At 42.4% G+C, this 23,367-nt stretch overlaps 1 protein-coding gene across 2 annotated transcripts; it reads left to right on the top strand.

Moving 5' to 3' along the window:
- On the top strand, nt 1-18,635 carry YBX1 (Y-box binding protein 1). Of its 2 annotated transcripts, none has more exons than XM_073317012.1 (7): nt 1-328; nt 728-791; nt 10,062-10,095; nt 16,728-16,817; nt 17,058-17,360; nt 18,189-18,271; nt 18,358-18,635. In XM_073317012.1, the coding sequence occupies exons 1-7, from the start codon at nt 172-174 to the stop codon at nt 18,602-18,604; spliced, it is 978 nt and encodes a 325-aa protein (XP_073173113.1). In that variant the 5' UTR covers nt 1-171; the 3' UTR covers nt 18,605-18,635. The 2 variants fall into 2 exon arrangements, with proteins under 2 accessions (XP_073173113.1, XP_073173114.1); XM_073317013.1 differs by having other exon boundaries at nt 4-328; nt 18,370-18,635.
- The last annotated feature ends 4,732 nt before the right edge of the window (nt 18,636-23,367 follow it).

Genomic DNA, 23,367 nt, shown 5'->3' with positions numbered 1-23,367 from the left:
GTGCGGGCCGCCATTGTGGTCAGTTCGATCGGTATCGGGAGCGGAGAGCGGAGCCCAGCGAGCCCGGAGCAGGGAGCAGCCCCCCCCACGGCCGGCCCCAGTCACCATCACACCGCGGGAGGCGGCGCAACAGCCAGTCACCACCACCGTCCGCACCGAACAGCCGCCGCCATGAGCAGCGAGGCCGAGACCCAACCGCCCGCCGCCCCTCTCCCCGCGGCGGCCCCCACCGCCCCCGCCGAGTCCAAACCCAACGGCGGCACCGGCAACGGTGGCAGCGGCCTGGCCTCGGCGGCGCCCCCCGCCGGCGGGGACAAGAAGGTCATCGGTGAGGGGGGGTGATGTGGAGGGGCTAAAGGGGAGGGGTCTGTGGGCGTCATCTCTCCTCCCCCACAGGAAGGCGCGAGACCCCTTCCTGGTGCGCGCGCAGTGGCCGTTAGGCCCCGCGCGCCGCCTGAGTCGTTGGGCCCCGCGTGCGGCGGTGGATGGGGCGGGGCTGGCGCGGAGAGACTCAAAATGTCCGCCACGCGTGGCCTTTGTGTGAGACCCACTTAGCCACGTGCCCTCCCGGGACCCCAGCGCGCAACGCTCCGTGAGGCCTGGCCGTCCTGGAGTGCGCTGGCCGAAGGGTCCGGCCGGTGGGGAGGGGGCCGAGCCCGTCTCACTGGCTCAGCTGCCCGGAGATGGGGGCGATGCGTCATGTGACATGTTCGGTTTTTTCTTTCAGCAACGAAGGTTTTGGGAACAGTAAAATGGTTCAACGTAAGAAACGGCTACGGTTTCATCAACAGGTGAGGAAGGAGGTGCCATGTGCTCGCTGACCAGGCGTTCAGGGGCGGGATGGTGTCCTGAGAGCTGGGTGGGGACCGTGGGAACACTTTAGACAGAGTCACTGTATCTGTCACTCTGTTCGCTGACCAGGCCTCATCTGACACATCTACTGGCTTTCAGATGAGTCTTTACGAAGCTTTTCAAGTGGCTTAGTGCTGAGATGACTAGCCTGGGGAATGGACTGAGACTGGGTTGGTGGGTTTGGTGGCTGCTGCAGAACTTCCCCAGGGAGACGTTTTGACTATTCAAGTACATTGTAGTCATGGCTTTTTTTCTTCCCAACACTACTCACATTAGGTTTATTCTTTCACATTTTTCTGTCTTTAGTTTTCCACCAAACCAGGTAAGAAATCCAATCATAGTAATTCCCTGTGTCCCTGCCTGCTTTCCCTCAGGACAGCAGGACTAGAGCAGTGGGCTGTCATCACAGCCTCCTCCTTTGGTATGTGGCAGGACGCTTGTCTGCAAGTGTTGTTTTGGCTGATGTTCTGGATATTTCCAAACAAACATTGGACCCAAGTGTAGTTACAGTTTCAATAACATTTTTGGGAGCTGTAGGGAATAATGTGTGTGGATCAGGTGTGACCTGATCACTCTGTCTCATGGGGCTTTTCACAGAAGTGGTAAGTTGTTAATGCAGGTATCCCCTTTGTATTCCACTTTTGTTCTCTTGCAGAGTTTTCAGTAAAGTGGTTTTAACAGGGATATTTAGTCAGTGTTGGAGGTAGTTGATTTTCATATGTAGTGATTTGTCTTTGATCCTTTGAGATGAGGTTTAAATGTAAAACAGGTTCATGCCCTGTGTTAATACTTTTTTTGATTCTAAGCTGTGTTTAAATGTACAAAAGTGATAAACCTTAGTAACTGTTTTGCATTAGGTATTGATACTTGCATTGGTATTTTTGAAAGTCATTTGACTATAAGCATAGTAATTTATACTGAACCTAGTTTCATTTTTAATTACACCACTCTCAGAAATGTCACTTCTAGAACAAAAACGGAGCGTATCAATGCTAACTGAACTACAAAGAGTACACTTAGTAAAATGGTCTGGTCAATAGTTTTATTTTTTAAACTCGTTCAGTTTGCCCTTCTATGCAAAGTTAGATAATTTTTAAATGATCTGTTTTAAACCTGTTGCAGGGAACTTCTAAGATGTCTAACAAATTAGAATTTTTTTTCTCCATTTGACAACACTTTGTGTAAATTCCATTTTCACTGTTTGCTCTGTGTTGTCAGTTAGAAAGGGAGACTGAGAAGTCTCCTGTAAAAATACCTCATTAGATTAAAAATGAGCATAAGGAGTTTTCTGAATGAATTTTAAAAAGACCAGCTATATTTTCTAAAGTGTTCGCTATCAGAAAATGAGCTACTTCCAGTTTTTTAAAATATACTAATTTAAAGTATTCCTTGTATCTTGGATTATTTTAATAAGAGCTATGTTTGTTAATACTTGAGATGGAATCTCTAGCCGTGACTCAGTAGAGGTGCTTAAATGCTGGTTGCATTTTAATAAGATGCCAAGTTCCTTTACAGCTCAATTCTGGAAGCCTTCTGCGTGTAGGACTCTCATTGAAGTCAGTGGGTGTTTTGCAAACAGAGCTTGCAAAGAGCCCTTAGAGCAGTAATATGGAGGCAAAGAGAATAACTATGTTGTTAATCCATGTATTGCTTTGAAAGGTGTACAGTAGAACCTGCGTTATCTGAGAGTCTCAGAATACCTGCCCTCCCCAATAGGGTAATGTGAAATAACACAATGAGCAATTATAATAGACAACAGTTAGTTTTATTGTATAAATAAGATGTTTATTTACTCCTCTTAGTGAACTAGAGCACACACTTCTGCACCATACCACTTTTTGACATCCTAACAGGTTATTGTCTCATTTTTCCTCCCAACACTCCCAATTGTTTTTGCTCTAATTTTTCTTAATAGGATATGTAGGAACTAGTGTTGACAAAGCAAACTACTTTGAATTCCTTATTTATCCAGGAGGGCGCAGGTGTAGGCTCTGATGTGTTCATTCATAAAATTGGCTGGATTATGTAAAAGGTCTAGTAGATTATGTTTAATTGGTTTTGCACATGTATCATTTAAATGTCTGGGCATTCCTATAGTTCAAGTGTAAAACACTTCTTATGTACAGCCTTTTAATTCTGTGGCTGAATCTTAAACACCAGACCAAGGAATAGCTGTTTAAATTGTAAGTGCTAGGAACTCTTGACCGTTGCAAGTTCAAAACAGTGGGTTATACATTCTACTTGTAGGGAAAGTATTTACAACTACATTCATTAAAGAAAATTTCACTTAAAAAGAAAATGTAAGTTAATCAAGGAAATTACAGCACATAATATTCTGAACATTCAGATGCCTTTTAACTAACTAATATGAATTGGGCAGCTTCTTCGTCCCTGGAGCTGCTAGTTTAATGAGAAACCCCGCATGATCACATGTTACCAAGACAGGAAGGTTAAAGTTGCAAAAACTAGGAACTTCATGACATTTCCACAACTCTTAGAACAAGACTGTTCTTTCTGGGATCTCTCGTTTACTGTAAGAAAAACATTTCATAAACAGAGCACTTCAGCTATTGCTTGTATTTAATTGCAGATTTTGTTTTTGTAACTCTGATCATCCGGTTTTGATGCAAATATATGTTAGCTTAATGACAGTATGGCTGTCTATTTTATATTTAGTGTTTTACTCTGCAGTGTCATCTTGGGTTCTAAGGATCTTATCAAATGTTTCTCTGTTATAACAGCAATTAGGTCTTCAATGACAGAGGTTGCCCCATTGCCTCAAATGGGGTTGCACATGTATCTGATGATGTATTTGGAACTCCATAGAATTTACTTTGAATACCCACAGGGAATAGACCTCTTAAGTAAGAAAGTGCCACTTCTAAACAGTATCTGGATTGTGTAGTGCAAAGAGGAGATGTACACCATAATTAATGGTCTAGAGAACGCAAACAGAGTACTCAGACTTTTAACAAAAACACAAGGCGACTTCAGATTATACCAAAAGAGAAGTTTAAAATTGTAAAATTTGTTTACACAATGCATAATTGTGGGGCCAAAAGAAATCTGATGAGGTTCAATAAGGATAAGTGCAGGGTCCTGCACTTAGGACGGAAGAATCCAATGCACCGCTACAGACTAGGGGCCGAATGGCTAGGCAGCAGTTCTGCGGAAAAGGACCTAGGGGTGACAGTGGATGAGAAGCTGGATATGGGTCAGCAGTGTGCCCTTGTTGCCAAGAAGGCCAATGGCATTTTGGGATGTATAAGTAGGGGCATAGCGATCAGATCGAGGGTCGTGATCGTTCCCCTCTATTCGACATTGGTGAGGCCTCATCTGGAGTACTGTGTCCAGTTTTGGGCCCCACACTACAAGAAGGATGTGGATAAATTGGAGAGAGTCCAGCGAAGGGCAACAAAAATGATTAGGGGTCTAGAACACATGAGTTATGAGGAGAGGCTGAGGGAGCTGGGATTGTTTAGCCTGGAGAAGAGAAGAATGAGGGAGGATTTGATAGCTGCTTTCAACTACCTGAAAGGGGGTTCTAAAGGGGATGGCTCTAGACTGTTCTCAATGGTAGCAGATGACAGAACGAGGAGTAATGGTCTCAAGTTGCAGTGGGGGAGGTTTAGATTGGATATTAGGAAAAACTTTTTCACTATGAGGGTGGTGAAACACTGGAATGCGTTACCTAGGGAGGTGGTAGAATCTCCTTCCTTAGAGGTTTTTAAGGTCAGGCTTGACAAAGCCCTGGCTGGGATGATTTAACTGGGAATTGGTCCTGCTTCGAGCAGGGGGTTGGACTAGATGACCTTCTGGGGTCCCTTCCAACTCTGATATTCTATGATAATTAACTTGATCTCATTGCCAGATAATACCACTTGAGGTAGTTATTTTAGGAGTTAAAGTATTAATGTTTATATGGATAATTAGCAGATTTAGAATTACATTAGGATTTGCAAAAAACTTTTATAAGGATATAAATCTTATACTTCAGGGTGAGCAAACTTCAAAGCAGTGGGTTAGGAAGAAATTTTCCCCAAGAGGAGATTATATTAACTGTCAGCTACTGAATTTCTTGTGGCTTCTTGTGAAGCATTTGGAACTAGCCACTGACAGGATATTGGATTAGATGGTCTGAGGAATGGCAATCCAGAGAAGTGTACTGCACTTTGAACTTTAGGAATCTGTTTTAAATTCTTTGTAGTGATTTTTGACCCTGATCTTGTATACACTTATGCACATGCCTGAGGATTGTGATCCTGTTTGACCCTAAGTCAGTTAACTTTCAGTTCACTGCGATCTTCCTTTAAGGTGACTGGGGGAATTCTAGATCATCTCAAGCCAAATAGGCAGCTGTTGCATATTTCAAAGCCAACTGTGGGTGTTAATCTTGCCAGAAGTAGGCACAAATGACTTTGGCTGGTGAATATGAGAATTCAGCACTATGATCCTGGGGCAGTGCTTTGAGAAGGCTGTCATCTCAGCAATTGGGAAGAGATGAGGTTCTGGGATTTCTAGAAGGATCTTGTCCTGGGACCCTGCTTGAAGGTTTCATATCTTCTGGCCAATAGGTATCTTATTAACTTGAAGCATCACTAACTGTTGGTAAGGTGAAAGTGCTTGTGCTCCTGGAGGCTGTGGTGTGTTGTGACTTTTTCTCTGCCTACTGAAACAGTAAAGAGGCTTACAGTGCAGTGCTCTTCCTAGATGTTCTCAGTTTCAGTTTTCCTGCTCCATTAACCCCTGAAGCTCACAACACTCCCAAGGAATAGCATCATGAACTGTCATATTTGTCCACAGAGTGTGTTTTTCTCACAGTTGCTATATAATAAAAATGGTTCTACACCCATACGTAGCATCAGTATAATATTGGAGATCAGTGTGATGTAAATTATGACCACAAGTGGTCACTAAAGTTAAGTTTATTAGATGCTCTAAAAATACTAAGTATTTCATATCACAGTGCCTAAGGTGGTCACAGCTGAGAATGCCCAACTCAGGACAGACTGCTGAGAAACAGGGCAGACACATCTCAAACTAGTGGTCAGTCTGTCTTTAGAGTTCACCAAGCCAGTGACAAGATGTGCTCCTGTATCAGAACAGTGGTTAACAAGACAAAAACAAGTCCACTTAGGCATTCCAGCACTTGGCTCACCACCCATACAATTGGACTCTGAGAGGTTACTGAAAACCAGATTCATCTCATATAAAGTTCTTCCAATCCCAAGGGACCAGGTCAGTATATTACCCAAAAGTCACTCTTAGAGTCAACCCTTTAGTAACTAACAGCTAAAGATTTAATAATACATATATAAAAAAGTTATAAATGGCTAAGGAAACAGATGCATTACAGTTGATTTCAGAGATTGCAGGTCAGGGTCATAGGCGCAGACTCCATGGGTGCTCCAGGGCTGGAGCACCTATGAGAAAAAATTAGTGGGTGCTGAGCATGCACTGGCCACCAGCTCCCTCTCTTCCCCCTCAGTGCCAACTGCCCATTGCAATTAGCTGTTCAGTGGCATGCAGGAGGCATTGGGAGGGAGGGGGAGAAGAGGGGATGTGGCATGCTCATGGAGGGATGGAACTGGATGGGAAGAGATGAGGTGGGGGCAGGAAGGGTGGGGCTTGAGGTTCGGGTGGAGTTAGGGTCTGGGGCAGAGCAGGGGTTGAGCACCCTTGGGACTGGAGGAAGCTGGTGCCTATGATAGCAGTGATGTAGATCTGCCATCTTGTAAAAGGTATGGATTCACCCAAACAGATTGGGGATCATTCAGTTCCCTGTTTTAAGCTTCCTTGTTAGAAATCCATTCCAGATATGCAAAGCAGGAGATGAAGAGACAGCAGTGATGTTACGGCTTGCAATTTATAGCCTAACCCCCGTGCATGGAAAGTTAATGGCCTGATATGGAGTCCAGGGTCACATGAGCATGAAAAGTTAATGGTAAAAGATGCCGTCTTAGGTCACGTGTCCTTACGTGGTTTGCTGAATTGCAGGGGGCAGCCGTTGGTAAAGAAAACTTACTGCGTGGGATGAGTTTTTTTCAATGGGCCCCTCCTGAGAGTTGAGTGTTCTTAATGAACTATCAACACATAACTGGCTACCCTTGATGTAAATTTATTGGGTGGGGCGAGGTGTAACTCAGGAACACAACATGTTTGATAGAAATGCATAGCCAGTATTCATAACTTCAGCCACAAAGATGCATATAAACAGAATTATTGTACTTAATAAATCATATTTTTTCTATTGATACCTTACATGGCATACTCTTAGACAATGCAGTTGCACAGTAATGGTGATACATTAGTGATTGTAACAGTGGTGATACATTAGTGTACACTTGGTTATCATTCCTTACATCACATTTCAGTTTTCAGTTTTAGATGAAATCACATGAGTTGTATTAAGACTACTCCCTCCTTGCAGTGACTGTGTCTCTTGACTGCAGAACAGACATTGAAGTGGCTTTATTTGCTGCTGTATTGCAGTACATGTTCAGATCTTACTTGTGCACTTTCATTACAGCTTCTGAAGTGACTCCTTTCTACTGAATATTGCTTTGGGGTTTTTGCAGATGTATTGACATACTGAGCTATCCCTCCCCCTGTAGTTTGAGCATTGGCCTGTTAAACCTAGGGTTGTGGGCTCAATCCTTGAGGGGGCCATTTAGGGATCTGGGGAAAAAATTGGGGATTGGTCCTGCTTTGAGCAGGGGGTTGGACTAGATGACCTCCTGAGGTCCCATTCAACCCTGCTATTCTGTGATTCGATGACTTGGTTGTCCAGATCAAATCTTTTAGTGTCTTCCCATATTTCTGATTTCTTTAGGTTCTTTTGAATAGTGTTTGAAACGCCTCCCCACTGCAAATTTAACATACTACTTTATCTGAAGGGCAGCACACTCATGTCTAGGGAGGAGCTTTGACTAGTGCTATCATTCACTGTCCATAAAGACTCATGAAATAAAGGGGGAGTGGGGTGGCAAATGCAAAACTAAATAAAGTTGAATAGGTAGTGTGCCTTTTCTACATTGATGCTACCTTGTCTATCCGTTTGCCACCATACAAATGGCTTATGCTGTCTTCTGTGCAACCCCTGTGTACTGAATGTTTTCCCTGATCTGATCGACAAGGCCATTAGCCTCTACATTCAGGTTTTCCTGAAAGACCCACCATTGATGTAACCTGTGAGAGAACTAGCTGGCAATGAAAATCGTGAGTAATTGGGAATAGCAGATAAATTCTATTTTAATTAAATAACAGTAACTCTGTATTAAGATGACATGGCCAGTCATCAGCTTAATCATGCTCCTCTTTTTCTGAGGATTGTGAGCTTGCTGGGAAAAGCACTGTGATCTTTGTTGGAAAGTATCTAGACACTGGGGCACTACCAGAAATGATTGATTTTAACCATTACCATGCTAAAATTCCCTCCAGTTCTCCTCGCCATATCTCCTTTGGACCTGAGTGGGAGTGGGGAGAGAAATGCTATCTGTTAGGAAACTAGTGAACTGCAGGGGGGTTGGAAAGGAAGTGGAGGGAAAAACCAACTGAGTTATGCCTTATGGAGGGGTAGGAGGGAGATAAACTTTGTGTGAAGTGATTGAAAGAGCATGAGGTAGAGGGCAGTGTGAACACACAAGAGTAAAGGGAAGGAATGATTTTGTTGAGAGATCTCTAAGGCCTAGTGTGCCTACTTTTTAACTAAAGCACCTTGTATGCTTGAACTCTTTGAAATTGACTTATCAGATATTTTTAAAGCACTCTTTTACTTAGTATGTCTTCAAAATGTTTTCTTTTTTCAAAAATATTTGCCACTTTATGCTTCCTGTGTGTAAAGGGATATCAATTTATCTACTTCTCCCTGCTTAACCTGATGAGTTAGTGCTGTCAAACACTTAAACTCCCAACAACCTCATGTTTCTTGCCAACTTTTTAGTTACAGAAAATTGAAGTGGGGTAGGGTGTTCAAAATATGGCACTTGGGTTGATATCCTTTTAATTTGAACACTAGAATGCAGTTAAGGGGTAGGGACATCACATACAGTGACTCCTCGCTTAACATAGTTATGTTCCTGAAAAATGCTACTTTAAGCGAATCCAGTTTCTCCAGAAGAATTAATGTAAATAGGGGGTGTTAGGTTCCAGGGAAATTTTTTTCGCCGGACAAAAGACATTATATATACACAGGGACAGTATAAGTTTTAAACAAACAATTTAATACTGTACACAACAATGACAATTGTGAAACTTGGTTGAGGTGGTGGAGTCAGAGGGTGGAGTATTTCCAAGGGAATGCCTTGTTGCTAACTGATGAACTAGCCCTTAGCTAAGACCTCAAGGGTTAACACATTATTGTTAATGTAGCCTCACACTCTACAAGGCAGTAGGAATGAAGGGAGGAGACACAACAGACACATGGCAGTGTCTGCAAATGTTCCCTGTGGAGACTGAATGTTATGATGAACCCACGCTATCCCACTGGAGTGCACCACTCCTTGCACTTTCCAAAATGCTGGGGCTTACGTCTGTGTGAGAGAGAGAGAGACGTGCGCACACACCCTGTGTGAAGGAGAGACTCGCATTGCCCCTTTAAGTACGCTGACCCCACGCCTTTTTAAGTAGATCAGCAAGTTGAGACAGCAGCTGCTGCCAGCAAGCTCCCTCTGTCCTGAGCCCTGTTGTGTGCCCCTCTGCCCTGTGGAGACAGGGTACAGGAATGGGGGAAGGTGGGACACCCTGACATCAGCTCTGCCCCCCCACCCTCCCAAGCAGGAGGCTCCTGGGAATAGCTCCAAGGCAGAGGGCAGGAGCAGCACACGGCAGTGAGGGGATGGACACCTGAATTGCCTGGCAATTCATAGCCTGCTGCGGGGCTGCCGGCCCACCCTGGTTCCAAGCCTACACCAGCTATCTCCAACGGGCTGGTCTTCCTGCAAGCAGTAGACAAAACTGGCGGCTGCCAAACAACGTTATAAGGGAGCATTGTGCAACTTTAAACAAGCATGTTCTCTAATAGATCAGTGACATAACAATGTTAACCCAGACAATGTTAAGTGAGGAGTTACTGTACTGATAGCCAATGTGGTCTTTGGCAGTACCTCAGGTTAGCATTTGGCCCCATGCCAAACATTAGTGAGTCTAGAAAATGTGTTGGTTTTGTTCACCACACCCTTCTGAATCTGAATTTTTTTTTTGTATTGCAGGAATGACACCAAGGAAGATGTGTTTGTACACCAGGTGAGTTACTTTTCTGCAGGTGGTAGTGCAGATACCTCTTTTTAGAACTAAAGCTTATTATGCTGACTTGGTGAACTGTACGAGTTGAAGCTTAACTGAAGGGAGGGGGAGCATATTAGATGCTGTGTTCACTGAAGAAATCTTAGTTCTCCAAGGTCATCTGCCTTAACACCATGGATTTTCATTCTGTGGGTACAAGTAGTACATCCGTATAGTTAAGGTTGCCAAACAGTCTCCATTGTAATCCTATATTTTTCATGCCTGGACAGTTTTATATTTACATATTTTATACTTAACTTGAAAACCTCATTATGTGCAAGTGTACGCTTCTTCCTTTAATCTGTTAAGATATTTTTGAAGAATTTTCAAAAGGATAAAGGAGAACTAGCAAAAAAAAAAAATTAAAAATCCAAATAAATGTTTGACTGTCCTTCATGAAGCTATTAAAAGTAGTCATGGGGGGAGAAGTAAAATTCTGTCATCAGTTAGAAACTGTAAGAATAAATGGAAAATTCACAGCATTTAAGTTGTGGAACTTGCTGGTGCAAGGTATTCATGAAAGCTTAGTAGGATTTGAAAACTGCTTACACGAATGAGTGCCTGCACTTATATTTGACTAAAATCTTTGAGATAAGAACTTTAATCCCTTAAAGCATAAAGCAATTCACACCTGTTTAAATATTAACTAACAACCCAAAGGGCAGGCTCTTCCATAATGAACAAGCATGGGAGTTTTACACCTTCCTCTGAATATGATGCTGGGCAATCAGTAGAACCTGTTTAAAAAGAAAAAATGGACAGGTGGTCTGATGCATTATGGTAATTCCCATGTTCTACACACCCAAGAGGACAGAACTGTGAGGATTCAGCTGTACTGTTTTATATTTCCTGACTTAAATGTATAAGTTATTTAAAATTCAAATTGTATTGAAGGACCCATGGCAATCTGAAAATCATACTTCTAGCTAAAAATCTTGAATTTAGGAAAGTTATAACACTTATAAGTACTACAGCTGAAAAGTTAGCAGTATTTCAGTTAACCTTGTGCAACTTACAAAACTTATTTACTATTTTCTGTGGCCAGTTAGCCAGGAATAAACTAACTGCAATGATAAAGGGAGCAGAATACCCTTCCTGTTTTTTAAGTAATTTCAGAAAGTGTATTGTGATATTTCTATTTTTTTTGGTTAACTAGTAAGTTTTGGTCAGTTTCTGAGTGTCCTGAAATCTTCCAAAAAGTGTGTAACAGGATATATGACTGATCATCAAGAACATAGTAAAGCTTGACTGTATGCAAAGTGCTAGAAAATGAGCAAAGTAAATGGAAAATAAACTGAAACTAAATTTCAGTCTCTATAATTACTTCTAAGATTCTAAGATTGTGAAGTGAGAGATACTGATGAAACACTATATGAGAGCTAGTTATTAGGGTTTGTTTTGTTTTTTTAAATAATGTAATTTGATGGTGTTCTTTTAATATAGGCAGTGAGTACAGTGAGGGTTTTTGATTTCAAAAGGGCTGACTTTCAAAAATTAAGGAAATTAGTTAGGGAAGTGGATTGGACTGAAGAATTTATGGGTTTAAAGGTAGAGGAGGCCTGGGATTATTTTAAATTAAAGCTGCAGAAGCTATCGGAAGCCTGCATCCCAAGAAAGGGGAAAAAATTCATAGGCAGGAGTTGTAGACCAAGCTGGATGAGCAAGCATCTTAGAGAGGTAATTAAGAAAAAGCAGAAAGCATATAGGGAGTGGAAGAAGGGAGGGATCAGTAAGGAAAGCTACCTTATTGAGGTCAGAATATGTAGGGATAAAGTGAGACAGGCTAAAAGTCAAGTAGAGTTGGACCTTGCAAAGGGAATTAAAACCAATAGTAAAAGGTTCTATAGTCATATAAATAGGAAGAAAACAAAGAAAGAAGAAGTGGGACCGCTAAAAACTGAGGATGGAGTGGAGGTCAAGGATAATCTAGGCATGGCCCAATATCTAAACAAATACTTTGCCTCAGTCTTTAATAAGACTAAAGAGGATCTTAGGGATAATGGTAGCATGATAAATGGGAATGAGGATATGGAGGTAGACATCACCATATCTGAGGTAGAAGCGAAACTCAAACAGCTTAATGGGGCTAAATCGGGGGGCCCAGATAATCTTCATCCAAGAATATTAAAAGAATTGGCACAAGAAATTGCAAGCCCATTAGCAAGAATTTTTAATGAATCTGTAAATTCAGGGGTTGTACCATATGATTGGAGAATTGCTAACATAGTTCCTATTTTTAAGAAAGGGAAAAAAAGTGATCCAAGTAATTATAGGCCTGTTAGTTTGACATCTGTAGTATGCAAGGTCTTGGAAAAAATTTTGAAGGAGAAGGTAGTTAAGGACATTGAAGTCAATGGTAAATGGGACAAAATACAACATGGTTTTACAAAAGGTAGATCGTGCCAAACCAACCTGATTTCCTTCTTTGAGAGAGTAACAGATTTTTTAGATAAAGGAAACGCAGTGGATCTAATTTATTTAGATTTTAGTAAGGCGTTTGATACTGTGCCACATGGGGAATTATTAGTTAAATTGGATAAGATGGGCATCAATAGGAAAATTGAAAGGTGGATAGGGAATTGGTTAAAGGGGAGACTACAACGGGTCCTACTGAAAGGTGAACTGTCAAGTTGGAGGGAGGTTACCAGTGGAGTTCCTCAAGGATCAGTTTTGGGACCAATCTTATTTAATCTTTTTATTACTGACCTGGGCACAAAAAGTGGGAGTGTGCTAATAAAGTTTGCAGATGATACAAAGCTGGGAGGTATTGCTAATTTAGAGAAGGACAGGGATACCCTACAGGAGGATCTGGATGACCTTGTAAACTGGAGTAATAGGAATAGGATGAAATTTAATAGTGAGAAGTGTAAGGTCATGCATTTAGGGATTAATAACAAGAATTTTAGTTATAAGCTAGGGACGCATCAACTAGAAGTAACGGAGGAGGAAAAGGACCTTGGAGTATTGGTTGATCATAGGTTGACTATGAGCTGCCAATGTGATATGGCTGTGAAAAAAGCTAATGTCGTCTTGGGATGCATCAGGAGAGGTATTTCCAGTAGGGATAAGGAGGTTTTAGTACCGTTATATAAGGCACTGGTGAGACCTCACCTGGAATACTGTGTGCAGTTCTGGTCTCCCATGTTTAAGAAGGATGAATTCAAACTGGAACAGGTACAGAGAAGGGCTACTGGGATGATCCGAGGAATGGAAAACTTGTCTTATGAAAGGAGACTCAGGGAGCTTGGCTTGTTTAGCCTAACTAAAAGAAGGTTGAGGGGAGATATGATTGCTCTCTATAAATATATCAGAGGGATAAATACCAGAGAGGGAGAGGAATTATTTAAACTCAATACCAATGTGGACACAAGAACAAATGGATATAAACTGGCCACTAGGAAATTTAGATTAGAAATTAGACGAAGGTTTCTAACCATCAGAGGAGTGAAGTTTTGGAATAGCCTTCCGAGGGAAGTAGTGGGGGCAAAAGATCTATCTTGCTTTAAGATTAAACTCGATAAGTTTATGGAGGAGATGGTATGATGGGATAACATGGTTTTGGTAATTAAAAATTCATGGTAAATAGGCCCAATGGCCTGTGATGGGTTTTTAGATGGGGTAAGATCCAAGTTACCCGGGAAAGAATTTTCTGTAGTATCTGGCTGATGAATCTTGCCCATATGCTCAGGGTTTAGCTGATCGCCATATTTGGGGTCGGGAAGGAATTTTCCTCCAGGGCAGATTGGAAGGCCCTGGAGGTTTTTCGCCTTCCTCTGTAGCATGGGGCACGGGTCACTTGCTGGAGGATTCTCTGCTCCTTGAGGTCTTCAAACTACAATTTGAGGACTTCAATAGCACAGATATAGGTGTGAGGTCTTTTTTAGGAGTGGTGGGTGAAATTCTGTGGCCTGCATTGTGCAGGAGGTCAGACTAGATGATCATAATGGTCCCTTCTGACCTAAATATCTATGAATCTATGAATCTATGAATCTACATGGTAACTAGCAATCAGTTTAGATCCAATTTGAAATAAATATAAAATCAGTGACTTTATAAGGTAAGAAGAAAAGGAGTACTAGTGGCACCTTAGACTAACCAATTTATTTGAGCATAAGCTTTCGTGAGCTACAACTCATTCATTGGATGCTGTAGCTCATGAAAGCTTATGCTCAAATAAATTGGTTAGTCTCTAAGGTGCCACTAGTACTCCTTCTCTTTTTGCGAATACAGACTAACACTGCTGCTACTCTGAAACCTGTCTTTATAAAGTAAATCTCTAATTTGATAGGTGTTTGAGGAAGATATAAGCTCTCTCCCATCCTGTTACAAATTTGGGTTCTTTTCAGGCATCAGTTGTGCAGAGAAACTAGGGGAGCAGGCTCTCCTGGTGTCGTCTCAACACAACAGTAGATCAGTAGACTGAAAATTTGCAAATGTATTGTTACAGTGGATTTCATTCCCTGTGGGGCATGAAAATGCTGGGATGCTGTCAGCACTATTTCACTTTTGTGAAGTTCTCATGCTTGTGCTCTACTACTGAGCTCAAAAAGTGTTTGGTAAACAAAATGTGGTTTTGTGAGGGATTAGTGTGTACTGAGCATTTACAGGATTTATTAAAAATCTCTTCTGACTCCAGAAAACGTGGGGATTTTCAGTAGTTGCACAGTCTGTTAGAAGCTGTAGGCTTGTTTCTGTAGTGTTGCAAGGTTAGACAGCCTAATCTTTATTTTAAAATATACTCAGAAATACAGGATTGAACACTTTTTCTGATCAGGGTGTAAACTAAGCTTTTTAAGCAGCCTTGCAATGTTGTGGCTACAACTGATTTAAGAGGGAAGCAGTGCCTCAACTTCAGGCTGTCTTCAAGTTTGAACTGAAATGAGATCAGGCAATTGTTTTCCTCAACTGTAATTGTACCATTGCATGTAGTACTTAGTGTGGTTTTACATTAGCTTATGCTCTTTAATTTTAGACCTCAATAGACTATATAGTAGAATAAACACTGCTGTGGAAACTTCAGTGTCTCTTGCAAATTCTCAGCTGTAACAAAGATTTTAGAATTTATAATCCAATAACAGCTATTTTCAAACTGATGGGCACTTAAATAGCTACACAGATACCCAAATAAGTGGCCTGACTTTAAAAGAGGTGAGTTCTCACAATTACAGACATGCAATGCCCCTCTACCATGTACATTGGTCAAACTGGACAGTCTCTACGTAAAAGAATAAATGGACACAAATCAGATGTCAAGAACTATAACATTCATAAACCAGTCGGAGAACACTTCAATCTCTCTGGTCACGCAATTACAGACATGAAAGTTGCGATATTAGAACAGGAAAACTTCAAATCCAGACTCCAGCGAGAGACTGCTGAATTGGAATTCATTTGCAAATTGGATACAATTAACTTAGGCTTGAATAGAGACTGGGAGTGGCTAAGTCATTATGCAAGGTAACCTATTTTCCCTTGTTTTCCTAACACCCCCCCCTCCGATGTTTTTGTTAAACCCTGGATTTGTGCTGGAAATGGCCCACCTTGATTATCATACACATTGTAAGGAGAGTGATCGCTTTAGATAAGCTATTACCAGCAGGAGAGTGGGGTGGGGGGAGAGAAAACCTTTTGTAGTGATAAACACCCATTTTTTCATGATTTGTGTGTGTAAAAACAAACATCTTCTGTATTTTCCACAGTATGCATCCGATGAAGTGAGCTGTAGCTCACGAAAGCTTATGCTCAAATAAATTGGTTAGTCTCTAAGGTGCCACAAGTAATCCTTTTCTTCTCACAGTTTCAGTGACTTCAGTGGGAGTTAAATGCGCTCAGTGCTTGGAAAAAAGGCCACTGATCTGGAAGTGTAAATTTGGGGCTGTATTTGGCCATATGCTTTTTTTAAAGTAGTCTTAGTTTTGTGGGAAATAATACAGTGTGATGGAATCCTGAATACACAAATTCCAGGGGCAAAGCGAACCGTTTTTTCTTTTGTATAGATCAGCATTGATTATTGAGAATCTTTTAAAATATTCCTGACAGTGATTTGGTTTTATCAGTTTGATTGCTTTATCTCATTTTTTTTAATTCTTCAAGGCATGGCAGTTAAGTGGAGCAAAGCTTGCTGACAAGCATGCTCCTTGTTTTGACAGTACTGGACATGAGCAGGCTATTTGTTGTACTAATCCTGCATGCCCTGTTATATTGTCAGACTTATGGGAACCCTCATAGGCTAGTATCAGTGGCTTTTGACACTTATCTGGTAGGTCTGCCTCCAATTAATTTAAATATTTGTAGCATTATTTTAAGATATATTAGAATGTTGCCACTGTAGTTGAATTTACATGTTACTGTAGGCAGTTTTGGGCGAGCACTTTTTGTTAGACATTTTCCCCTGTGAAATCTAGCATATTTCTGTTGAAACTAAAAGTTAGTTTATATGCTGATATTGCTGAATTTCTAGTTCAAGGAAGCACATTCTACCAAGGAAAACAGAATGTTCAAGTACATCCAAAATCTAGGAAATCTCTTCATATATCTTTACAATCTCTGCATACTGTGCGTCTAAAGCTAATTCTGGAATATTGTGTTACTAGACTGCCATAAAGAAGAATAACCCCAGGAAGTACCTTCGCAGTGTAGGTGATGGAGAGACTGTGGAGTTTGATGTGGTGGAAGGTGAAAAGGTGAGCATATTCTCTAATATTAAAACTCACAGAAAAATTGATTTGCCATTTGGGCTGGTGTTTGGTGGCTTCTTCTTAGTAGGTGGCTTATGAGACAAGTTCAAGGAGGTTAAATTTTTTTCTCGCTTTCCAATATGTGTGCTCAGTTAATCGTGATTTACTTACGAGTCAGTTATGGCATGAGAATGTAACTTTTTTTCCTCTTCTGATCATTACTTAACACTATCACGCTGTTTTTAGGGTGCAGAGGCAGCTAATGTTACAGGTCCTGGTGGAGTTCCAGTACAAGGCAGTAAATACGCAGCAGACCGTAACCATTACAGACGGTATCCACGACGTAGGGGTCCTCCACGCAATTACCAGCAAAATTACCAGAACAGTGAGAGTGGGGAAAAGAACGAGGGATCAGATAGCATACCAGAAGGGCAAGCCCAACAGCGCCGTCCCTACCGCAGGCGGCGGTACCCACCTTACTATATGCGTAGACCCTATGGGCGTCGACCACAATATTCCAACCCTCCTGTGCAGGGAGAGATAGTGGAGGTAATTTTTGTATAACTTTTGATACTGTACTATCTTGCTTATAATGGAAGGGGTTGGGGCTTTTCAGCTACCTATATGTAGGATGTTGGGTTTGTTTCCTTTGACTGTGTAAGGTTTAGCAATACAAATGAGCTAAAGAGCAGAAATCTTGTTTGCCAGCAGACTGTCAATTCAAAAATGCTATAATTTAAGTATGAAATGTGAATCAGTTATTTTTTCAGATAGTTTTTTAATTATTTAAAGGTAACCGCCTAAACTAGACTCCACACATAATGCATCAGTTTGTGCCCCAGGACCTCTTTGGCGCTTACCAGATACTTTGCTCTTACCCAACAAAGATTCAGTGTGCCAAACTGTCACTATGGCTAATAGTGACTTCTAACTAGTTGGTTTAAGTCATTTAGTTCAGGGGTTCTCAACCTTTTGTTCCTGAGGGGGCCCCTGCCCAACCTGCTATAAAAACTCCACAGCCCGCCTGTGCCACAACAGCTGATTTTCTGCATACAAAAGCCAGGGCCGGCATTAGCGGGTAGCAAGTAGGGCAATTGCCTGGGCTCCCCACAAAGCTTAAGTTGCTTGGGCTTTGGCTTCAGCCCTGCATGGCAAGGCTCAGGACCCCAGGCTTCAGCCCTATGCAGTGGGGCTTCGGCTTTCTGCCTTGGGCCCCAGCAAATCTAATGCCTGGCCGTGCTTGGAGGACTCCCTGGAAACCTGCTTGTGTTCTCTTCAAACCCCCGCCGCCCCCCGGGCCCGTGACCCTTGCTTGAGAACCATTGATTTCGTTCGCTCTTGTAGCTGGCTAAGTTGTCTTGATGTACATTATTTCAGGGTGCTGACAACCAGGGTGCAGGAGAACAAGGCAGACAGGTCAGACAGAATATGTATCGGGGTTACAGACCACGATTTCGCAGGTATGCTGCAGATCCACTTGTTATGTTATGAAATTTTGTTTATGTGCTAGAACACAGTGGTCAGAAGGTGCATCCTTAAAGCCTAGCTTGATTTTCAGGGGTCCTCCTCGTCAAAGACAGCCTAGGGAGGAAGGAAACGAAGAAGATAAAGAGAACCAAGGGGATGAGACCCAAGGTCAGCAGCCACCTCAACGTCGGTACCGTCGTAACTTCAACTACCGACGCAGACGCCCAGAGAACCCTAAACCACAAGATGGCAAAGAGACGAAGGCAGCCGAACCACCAGCTGAGAACACGTCCGCTCCCGAGGCTGAGCAGGGCGGGGCTGAGTAAATGCCGGCTTACCATCTCTACCATCATCCGGGTGGGTATTCTCATTCTTGTTTAAGATATTCTACTATAATAGAGTTCCTTCAGAAGCTTTTTTTACTTCTAACCTACTTCAGGTTTTAACTGTTACAGCAGTTGTTTTCACTCTTGTACTTGTGATCCCTTTCACATAGCAAGCCTCTGAGTGCAAACCCCTAATAAATTAAAAACACTTTTTAATATATTTAATACCATTATAAATGCTGGAGGTAAAGCAGGGTTTTGGGTGGAGGCTGACTGTTAGCGACACCCCAGGTATAACCTTGTCAACCCCCTGAGGGGTCCTGACCCCCAGTTTGAGAACTCCTGTGTTATAATATGCATTTCTTGCAATTTGGATTTGGTGTGAATGCACATGTTGGGTAAAATGTCTTGTAACAGATTGCAGGTTCAAGTTCTTTCAACAGGACAGCTATAAACTAGGGGACTTAGCTGCAGGAGGTTTCTGATTTTAGATGGGATCTTAGCCATGTCCTGTACAAGGCTAGGCTTGGATGTGTTCAGTGCTTTAGCCTGGTGGCAGATATTTAGCTCTCATGTATGTTGCAAATAAGAATCATGTAAGTGCAGGAGTGGTTGTAATTGTATGTGAATGAGATCTTAGTCGCACCTTACAACTATATGGAACAAATATTGAAATAACCAAACATCTACAGGTAAAAGCAGCATTGTTTGCTAATTCTTTAAAAGATAAACCCTATTCTTGATGGACTTTTGGTAGAATTATGTAAGTAGTAGATGAATGGAACAGTGTTGGGCTAATTTTTGTATTTTAGTTACTCAACTGAAAAATTAACTCAAACTGGCTTGGATAGGGTCACTTTCAGATGGTCTGAAGACTGGTTGAAACACTTCCCACAAGGTCACAATAAGCACAATGTAGTGACATGTGGGAGATGTTCTAGTGGGGATATTGCAGATGCATTAGAATCAGTCTTCATCTGGAGGAGAGAATAGCAGTACATTAAACTTCTAGATAATACTAGATTGAGGAGTTGCTAAAATTGACTAGGATTGAGGAATAACCTAGGATGCTAGAGAGATGTGGACAGATTCAACTTGGAAAAACTAATACCTAGAGAATGTGAAACTGAATCTTGAGAAAGACCTAGCAATCATACGCAGCCAATTAGGAATAGTCTGCAATGTGGTATGCCAACAAAAAGCCAATGTCATGTTTGGCTGCATGTGCAGAGACATCACATCAAAAAGCAGGGAGGCAACAAACAGTGCTTGGTGTGGCTGCCCTTTTGATACTGCATTTAGTTTTGGCCTTTGCTCTACCAGAGAGGAATGTTTCACTGGCCATGGCAAAGTTTGTAAAAATGAAAATTGGAATATGGCCTTTATTTAGTAACTAAACTTTTAGTTATCGTGAGAATAGGTCATTTCTAGGACCATCACTATTCCTACCCTTTGTTTGTTTTCCTCAGATCTGCTTTTCTGTGTTTCTGTCCTTGTTCCTTGTCTTTAGATGTCCTCTGTTCTTTTTCATCTGTTTCCTCCGCTGCACCAACCTTTAGTTCCCACCCCATGGACTGCCACTCACCCTTCTGTGAAATAGTTATGGTAGACCAGTGGTCCTCAAATTTTTTAAGTCACGTCCCCCCCATTATCCCCAATTGTAATTTTCCAATGCTCCTTCAGTTGCTGGGAGTGGGGCTATAGTCAGGGTTGGGGTGGAGCTGCATCCGGGGCTGGAGGCCGGGGTGGAGCAGGGCTAGGTGGTGCTCCCTCCCTGCCCCCCAGACCACACTGCACCCCCCCCGAATGTTCCCCTGTGTCCCCCTGGGGGAGGGGGGGACAGGCCTCGCAGTTTGGGGACCACTGATGTAGACACTCGTGTCATCATTAGTCTTCAGTATCAACACACCAAAGGGATTATTAGGGAATGCAGGAGTTTGCATCTGAGTTACTGTTTAAGGCCCTGTGATTCAGAAAGGCAAGACTGAGAGTCTGTTGTTCAGTTCACACTTTCAAGGTTGTACTCCTAACCATGAGGGCTAGAGACTCTTTTTAAATGAAAGTTTAGATTGTTGAATTTGCATGTCATACAGGTCCAGTTTACTTGATTGGACACCCCTGCTCTAGTTGTTCCTAGCAAAGAGCTTTCTATTAGCTGATAGATATGAACTCCCGTCATTCAGCGATGTGTTAATCTTAACACCTTTTGAGATGAAGTCAGATGGCGACTTTAGTTTCTCCTTAGCATGGACAGTAGTGCTCATCTATTCCTTGTATACTGAGAGATCTTTGGGCTCTTAAATGGCACTGCAGAGATAGCGGAACCAGGTTCTTTATTTCATTCTTCTCCTCCAGAAAAATTCCTCACCTGTGCCTTAAAGGGGAAAGAGATGCAGTATTTAAATGTCTTCTCGACAGCCACCAGGGGCCAAAAGCCTTAGGCTTCCACAGCAGCCAAAATGTTAGTCTTTCACCTGATCTATATGAGAGCTGCAGCACACTGTGAATTTAAAACATAGTACCAGTGTAAAATCAATTTTGGTACAGTCCTTCTCAAATAATATTGTAAGTCTCTGGAAACAGAGGATGGGAATGAGGGGAGAATCGGGAAGGGGAAGTGCGCTGCCACATAGCCTAGGGTCAAATGCAGCGTAGGACCCAATAGATAAGTGGCTTCCTAACAAAGTAGGCTGTTTTGATATGCAGTGAGTAACATAGTGGCACGTAGTCAACTCCAGGCTCTAGTCACAATAATGGGGAAAAGGTCTAAACTAACACTGCATAGGAAGGATGGCAAGAGACCACCAGGGATTAACCAGGAGATCTTCAGTGATCTGAAACTCAAAAAAGAGTCCTACAAAAAGTAGAAACTAGGTCAAATTACAAAGGATGAATATAACAACACAAGTATGTAGGGACAAAATTAGAAAGGCCAAGGCACAAACTGAGATCAAACTAGCTAGAGAGACAAAGAGTAAGAAGAAAATGTTCTACAAATACATTAGAAGCAAGAGAAAGACCAAGGACAGGGTAGGCCCATTATTGAATTGCGGGGGGACAATAACAGAAAATGTAGAAATGGCAAAGGTACTTAATGACTTCTTTGACTCAGTTTTCAGCAAGAAGGTTGGGGGTGATTGGATGTCTAACAGTGCATGCCAGTGAAAATGGAGTAGGATCAGAGGCTAAAATAGGGAAAACAAGTTAAAAATTACTTAAGACGAGTAAGATATTTTCAAGTCACCAGGGCCTGATGAAATGCATCCTAGAGTACTCAAGGAGCTGACTGAGGAGATAGCTGAGACATTTGCGATTATCTTTGAAAAGTCATGGAAGACGGGAGAGATTCCAGAAGATTGGAAAAGGACAAATATAGTGCCCATCTATAAAAAGGGAAATAAGGACAAGCTGGGGACTTACAGACCAGTTAGCTAAACTTCTGTACCCAGAAAGATAATGGAGCAAATAATTAAGCAATCAGTTTGCAAACACATAGAAGATAATAAGGTGATAAGTAACAGCATGGATTTGTCAAGAACAAATTGTGTAACACTGTTGCCAAAAAGTGAACATTAGTAGGAGTGTTGTAAGCAAGACATGAGAAGTAAGTCTTCCACTCTACTCCTCTCTGATTAGTATTGTGTCCAGTTCTGGGCACCACATTTCAGGAAAGATGTGGACAAATTGGAGAAAGTACAGAGAAGAGCAACAAAAATGATTAAAGGTCTAGAAAACATGACCTATGAGAGAAGATTTGGGGGTGCAGACTGACCTATGAGAGAGGTTGGGGTGGGGGAAATGGGTTTGTTTAGTCTGGAAAATAGACTTAGAGGGGACATAACAGTTTTCAAGTACTTAAAAAGTTGTTACAAGAAGGAGGGAGAAAAGTTGTCCTCTTTAACGTCTGAGGAAAGGACAAGAAGCAATGGGCTTAAATTGCAGCAAGGGAGGTTTAGGTTGGACATGAGGAAAAAATTCCTAACTGTCAGGGTGGTTAAGCACTGGAATAAATTGCCTAGGGAGGTTGTGAAATCTCCATCATGGGAGATTAAGAGTAGGTTAAACACACCTGTCGGGTGGGCAAACTATGGCCCTTCAGACATTTTAATCCGGCCCTCAAGCTCCAGAGTGGGGTCTGGGGCTTGCCCTGTTCCGCGCATGCTGGGCCTGACTCCATGTGGCTTCTGGAAGCAGTAGCATGTCCCTCTCTTCCCCGCCCCCCCACTCCTCCTACATGTAGGGGCAACCAGGTGGCTCCGCACATTGCCCTTGCAGTTCCCATTGGCTGGCAACTGCGGCCAATGGGAGCTGCAGGGGCAGTGCCTGCGAACGGGGCAGTGCAAAGAGTTGCCTGGCCACACCTCCGCATAGGAGCCAGAGGGAGGATATGCTGCTTGAGGTAAGTGCTGCCTGGAGCCTGCACCCCTGACCCCCACCTATGCCCCAACCCCCTGCCTCAGCCCTGATCCCCCTTCTGCCCCCCTGGAACCCTTTGGTTCCAGCCCCACCCCAGAATCCACACCCCCAGCCAAAGCCCTCACCCCCTCCTGTACCCCAGTCCCCAATTTTGTGAGCATTCATGGCCCACCATACAATTTCCATACCCAGATGTGGCCCTCAGGCCAAAATGTTTGCCCACTCCTGGTCTAGATACTACTTAGTCCTGCCATGAGTGCAGCTGATTGGACTAGATGACCTGTTGAGGTCTCTTCCAGTCCTACAATTTGTGCACCTTTCTTAAGCGTTCTACGAATCCATGTTGA

This window comes from Lepidochelys kempii, chromosome 18 (genome assembly GCF_965140285.1).
Source record: "Lepidochelys kempii isolate rLepKem1 chromosome 18, rLepKem1.hap1, whole genome shotgun sequence".
Classification (NCBI taxonomy): domain Eukaryota; kingdom Metazoa; phylum Chordata; order Testudines; family Cheloniidae; genus Lepidochelys; species Lepidochelys kempii.
Note: the sequence above shows the minus strand (reverse complement) of the source record. Positions and strands in the feature narration are given on the sequence as shown.

What these genes read in the sequence shown, in the direction of transcription:
- YBX1 (XM_073317012.1), top strand. Translation starts at nt 172, where the DNA reads ATGAGCAGCGAGGCCGAGACCCAACCGCCCGCCGCCCCTCTCCCCGCG. An exon ending in CGGGGACAAGAAGGTCATCG is followed by an intron (nt 329 to 727) that starts GTGAGGGGGGGT and finishes TTTTTCTTTCAG; the next exon opens with CAACGAAGGTTTTGGGAACA. An exon ending in AAGATGTGTTTGTACACCAG is followed by an intron (nt 10,096 to 16,727) that starts GTGAGTTACTTT and finishes TTGTGTTACTAG; the next exon opens with ACTGCCATAAAGAAGAATAA.